Here is a 5,073-nt window from a genome sequence, read left to right as displayed (position 1 = left end):
TTAAGGACCAATTAGCATACTATAGAACAAAGATATTACATTAGTGCAAGACGGTCGGCTGGCGCAACATATCCAAAAGAACAATCCACCAAACACGATGGCCCTACGGCCAGATTCACGTCCACTTGGTGTAATTCACATGATATAAAATCTACCATCACCAGCCCAAGTACATACAATTCAGTTGCACCTTAGCCTGTCCAAGCCGATCACACCAGCCAAATTGCCCCACGAAACTGGCAAGATTAGCTTCAATGATACCGATCTAGATAGAATAACTCTCCCCCACGTTGATCCCCTTGTCATCGAGCTACGCGTGAACAGATTCACGGTCGAGTGTGTCCTCATCGATCAAGGAAGCACCTCAGAAATAATGTACCAAAAGACATTCATTAAACTCGGCTTCACTGATTTGGATCTGTTACTAGCTGATTATTCACTGTTTGGCTTCAACGCCAACCCCGAGTACCCTTTGGGAAAAATCACACTACTAGTACGGGCGGGTACCAAATCAATCGACGTGGAATTTCTGGTCATCAAACTACCGTCACCATATAATCTTATCATGAGAAGAACCTGGCTGCATGCTATACAGGCTGTGCCAAGCACCTACTATCAACTACTCTGCTTTCCAACTGAATATGGCATTGAGCAAATTCGAGGCTCTCAGAAATCGACACAGGCATGCTATCTCAATGGGGACCCTGACAAATTCTTCATGATCGACACTTCCTTGAACGAATTTAAAAGACGCGAGCTGGTTTCTTTCTTACCTGGCAACATCGATGTATTTGCTTGGACACCATATGAAATGCCGAGGGTAGATACAATCGTGGCCCAACACCGTTTAAACATCGACCCAAAAGTCAAACCAATCATTCAGAAAATTCGATGGTCAGCCGCGGAGCATGCATCGGCCTTTATTGATGAAGTTGACAGGTTGCTTGATGCCAGGGCAATTCTTGAAGTAACTTATCCCACGTGGATGTCCAATATCTTGGCACGCTTGTGTAGATCTCATGGACTTGAACACGGCTTGTCCTAAAGATTGCTTTCCTCTTTCTAGAATCGACCAACCTGTGGACGCAACGGCGCATCATCAGCACATGAGTTTCTTGGATGCCTATAGAGGTTATCACTAAATTGCCATGCATCCGAAGGATCAGGAAAAGACCGCATTCCTCACCCCAAGAGTAACCTATTGCTACAAGGTCATGCCCTTCAGAGTGAAGAATGTGGGGGCAACATACCAGAGGTTGGTTACCACCATATTTAAGGAACAACTCGGTCGCACCATGAAAGTATACATCGATGACATGGTGAAATCCAAGGAAAAGCACGCCCATCTAGCCGATTTAACAGAGACCTTTAGCATTCTTTGAAAGTACAAGATGAAGCTGAATGCATCGAAATGTGCATTCGTCATCGAATCCGACAAGTTTCTCAGCTATATTGTGAACCATCGCAAAATAGAGGCCAACCCAAGGCAGATCACAGCAATTCTAGAACTTGGCTCCCCTCAGTCGGCCAAAGAAGTTCAAAAGTTAATAGGAATGGCCGCCGTCCTCAATAGGTTTATCAACCATTCCTCAGATCGCTGCCGACAATTTTTTCACACACTTTGGCATGGCAAAGCATTTGAATGGACCCCCGAGTACCAGGCCGCGCTGGATGGCTTAAAAACTTATCTTTGTTTAGTGCCACTCTTCGCAACCCCATCGCCAGGCGATCCGCTCATCTTGTATCTGGCAATATCCGACCGGGCAGTTAGTGTAGTGTTACTAAAGGAAGAACTATGGAGCAGCGACCAATTTACTATGTAAGCAAGGCAATGGTTGACATAGAAATATGATACCTACCATTGGAAAAGCTCATCCTAGCTCTCATGGTGGCTGCGTATTTTCAAGCTCATACCATAAGGGTATTAACGGACTATCCTCTCCGAGCAGCGCTTCGTAGCGCGGAAGCATTGGGGGCAAGTCTCCAAATGGGCTTTGGAACTCGGCCAATATGATATCTAGTTTTTGCCTAGAACAGCCGTTAAGGGGCAGGTGCTGGCTGACTTTGTAACTGAGTTCACAGGATGCCATGCCAATTTCAAATCCGATCAAGTCCACCTTTAACCTCAACGCGATTAGAGAATGTATGTTGGAGACATTTGGCAAATGTATTGTGATGGATCATCCAACCAACGTTGCAGGGGGGCAAGTGTAGTAATCATGACCCTCAAATAGGTAATAATCAAACAGGCAGTCAAACTGGGTTTCGATGCATCAAATAAAGAGGCCAAATACGAAGCATTGTTAACCGGCCTTCGCAACGCACTTCATCTTGGTGCACGATGGTTACATGTTTTTTGTGACTCAAAGTTAGTCATTAACTAGTTGAAAAGGGAATATGCTACTAAAATGACCGAATGACAGCCTACATGAAATCGGCGAATTCCTTGCTCACAAAATTCAACCACCACGAGCTAAATTAGACAACTCGGGATCAGAACACGTATGCGGATGTCCTTGCTTACCTAGCTTCCGCCATTAACTCAAAAGTCAAACGAATCATTGAAGTAGGGTTCATCCCCGAGCCGAGTATCACTTCTTCTGAACCAATTCAGATTAACATCATTGAGTCAGGACCGAATTGGATGGACCCTATTGCTGCATTTCTTTCCTCAAAGAAACTCCCAACAAATAAAAAAAAGCCCACAAATTGTAGAATAAAGCTCTGCGATATTATCTGGATCCGCAGAGAAAGCTTTACAAAAAATCTCTCTCTAGACCGTATTTGGAATGTGTTCACCCAGACAAAGTTGAGAAATTCTTGGCCGAAATACACGAAGGTAGTTGCGATGCCCACTCTAGAGGATGCTCATTGGCCCACCAAACCGTAACACAGGGATATTATTGGCCAACCATGCATATTGATGCCGGGAACTACGTAAAGAAATGCGAACAATGCCAAAAGTTCTTTTTATTAACTCATATGCCTGCCGAAGAATTAAATTCCATTACTAGTCCTTGGTCGTTCACTCAATCGGGACTTGACATCGTCGGATCATTACGGCGTGCTCCGGGAAACAAACGATTCCTGATCGTTGCAACAGACTATTTCACAAAGTGGGTCGAAGCAGAGGCATTGACACACATCCAAGACATCGATATTAAATGCTTTGTATGGAAAAACAATATAACTCGATTCAGCATACTGAGAGCACTGGTTCCAACAACGACACCCAATTCGATTGTGGCATCTATTAGGAGTTATGCAATACATACAGTATTCGGCCCTATTTTTCCTCACCGGCGTACTCGCAAAGCAACAGCCAAGCTGAGGTCTCTAATAAAGTTATCCTGGACGGAATCAAGAAACGATTGGAGAATGCTAAAGGCAAGTGGGTAGAAAAGTTCCCAGTGTATTGTGGGCTCATTGTAACACTCCGAGATGCTCCACTGGAGAAAATCCATTCACCTTGTGCTTTGGGACACAAGCTATCACCCCTCTTGAAATCGGCCTACCCACTCTGAAATCAAAGGTTTTTGACATGGGACGTAATGACATGATGTTGGCGTTAGATTTGACTTTGATTGAAGAATACCGAGATTGTGCTTTTGCATGCATGGCGCGGTATCAGCAATAGCTCGCCAAGTCATATAACCAGCGCGTGCAGTTTTGCCGTTATGCACCTGGAGAATTGGTTCTCAAGAAAGTGCTTCTTGCTACTAAAAACCCAGCAGATGGTAAATTAGGCCCCAACTGGGACGGTCATTACCAGATTGATTCAATTGCCGAAACAGTGGCGTATTAGCTTTCAAACATAGCTGGCAGAAGTTTACCACACCCCTGGAATTCGACCCACTTGCGTAAATTTTATCATTAAGCCAACTTGTACGATATCCTAGTTTATTTTTTATTTTCGCTGCTATACAAATATGTATGCATCTATGTAGTACGTAATACAATATGCCTTTTTTATTGCTGTCTCATTGAAAATAGTTGAATGATGAATAAGCCTCCAGATTCAGAGCGCCTTTCACGTATAACATGATTGGCCAAAACAAAGACTTCGAATTCAGAGTGCCCTTCGTGCATGATCACATTTGGGCTGAATAAGCCTCCAGATTCAGAGTGCCATTCGTGGATATCACGATTGGCCAAAACAAAGACTCTGAATTCAGAGCGCCTTTCATGCATGATCACGTTTGGGCTGAATAAGCCTCCAAATTTGAAGTGCCCTTCGTGGATATCACGATTGGCCAAAAGAAAGACTCCGAATTTGGAGCGCCCTTCGTGCATGATCACGTTTGGGCCGAATAAGCCTCCGGATTCGGAGCACCCTTTGTAGATATCACGATTGGCCAAAACAAAGACTCCGAATTAGGAGCGCCCTTCGTGCATGATCACGTTTGGGCTGAATAAGCCTTCGGATTCAGAGCGCCCTTCGTGGATATCACGATTGACCAACACAAAGACTCTGAATTCAGAGTGCTCTGTATGCATGGTCATGTTTGGGCCGAATAAGCCTTCAGATTCGGAGCGCCTTTCATGTATACCATAATTGGCCAAACCAAAGAGTCTGAATTTGGGGCACTCATTGAAAGGATTATTAGATCAACGTTGCCTAAGTCGGTGAAAGTTAGTAATTAAACTGCAACGGTCAATAGAAAAACAATTCTAAAGATGCATGGGACCACAAACACATATTTCTGACAGGGACAACCAAAATATCAAACAAACAAGCACAAAGGATTTTTTTTTACAATTTATACAAATACATGGGTACCGACAGACTAAGAAATACAATGTTTTTCTAATTATCTAGGCCTTCTCCTAGTCGGCACCTTCTTCTTCGTCATTGGTCTTTTCAGCTTCATAAGCCTCGAAGGGGACCTTGTAAATTTGGTATAATGACAACGCCGAATCGACACCTGTGGCTTACAAAACCTTAGTCCATCCGTGCATAAAGCCACGGTTCTCGTATAGGCAAATGTCGTCTGCCAACTTCTCCCTAGTCTTCTCAATGCCGATCTTTCGATTTAAAAAAAGCCTTGTTCATAGGCCCGCATTCTTATCGCC

The 5,073-nt window shown here is 44.0% G+C and overlaps 1 protein-coding gene across 1 annotated transcript; it reads left to right on the top strand.

Annotated features, from left to right (window-relative positions):
- Positions 1–373: 373 nt before the first annotated feature.
- Positions 374–1,045, top strand: LOC145798036 (uncharacterized). Its single transcript, XM_082885488.1, has one exon. It carries the CDS (start codon positions 374–376, stop codon positions 1,043–1,045), a length of 672 nt encoding a protein of 223 aa, XP_082741614.1.
- The last annotated feature ends 4,028 nt before the right edge of the window (positions 1,046–5,073 follow it).

Source organism: Camellia sinensis, chromosome 8, assembly GCF_055761805.1.
Source record: "Camellia sinensis isolate YWXY chromosome 8, ASM5576180v1, whole genome shotgun sequence".
Taxonomy (NCBI): domain Eukaryota; kingdom Viridiplantae; phylum Streptophyta; class Magnoliopsida; order Ericales; family Theaceae; genus Camellia; species Camellia sinensis.
The sequence above is the reverse complement of the archived record's forward strand: the minus strand, read 5'-3'. Positions and strand labels throughout refer to the sequence as shown.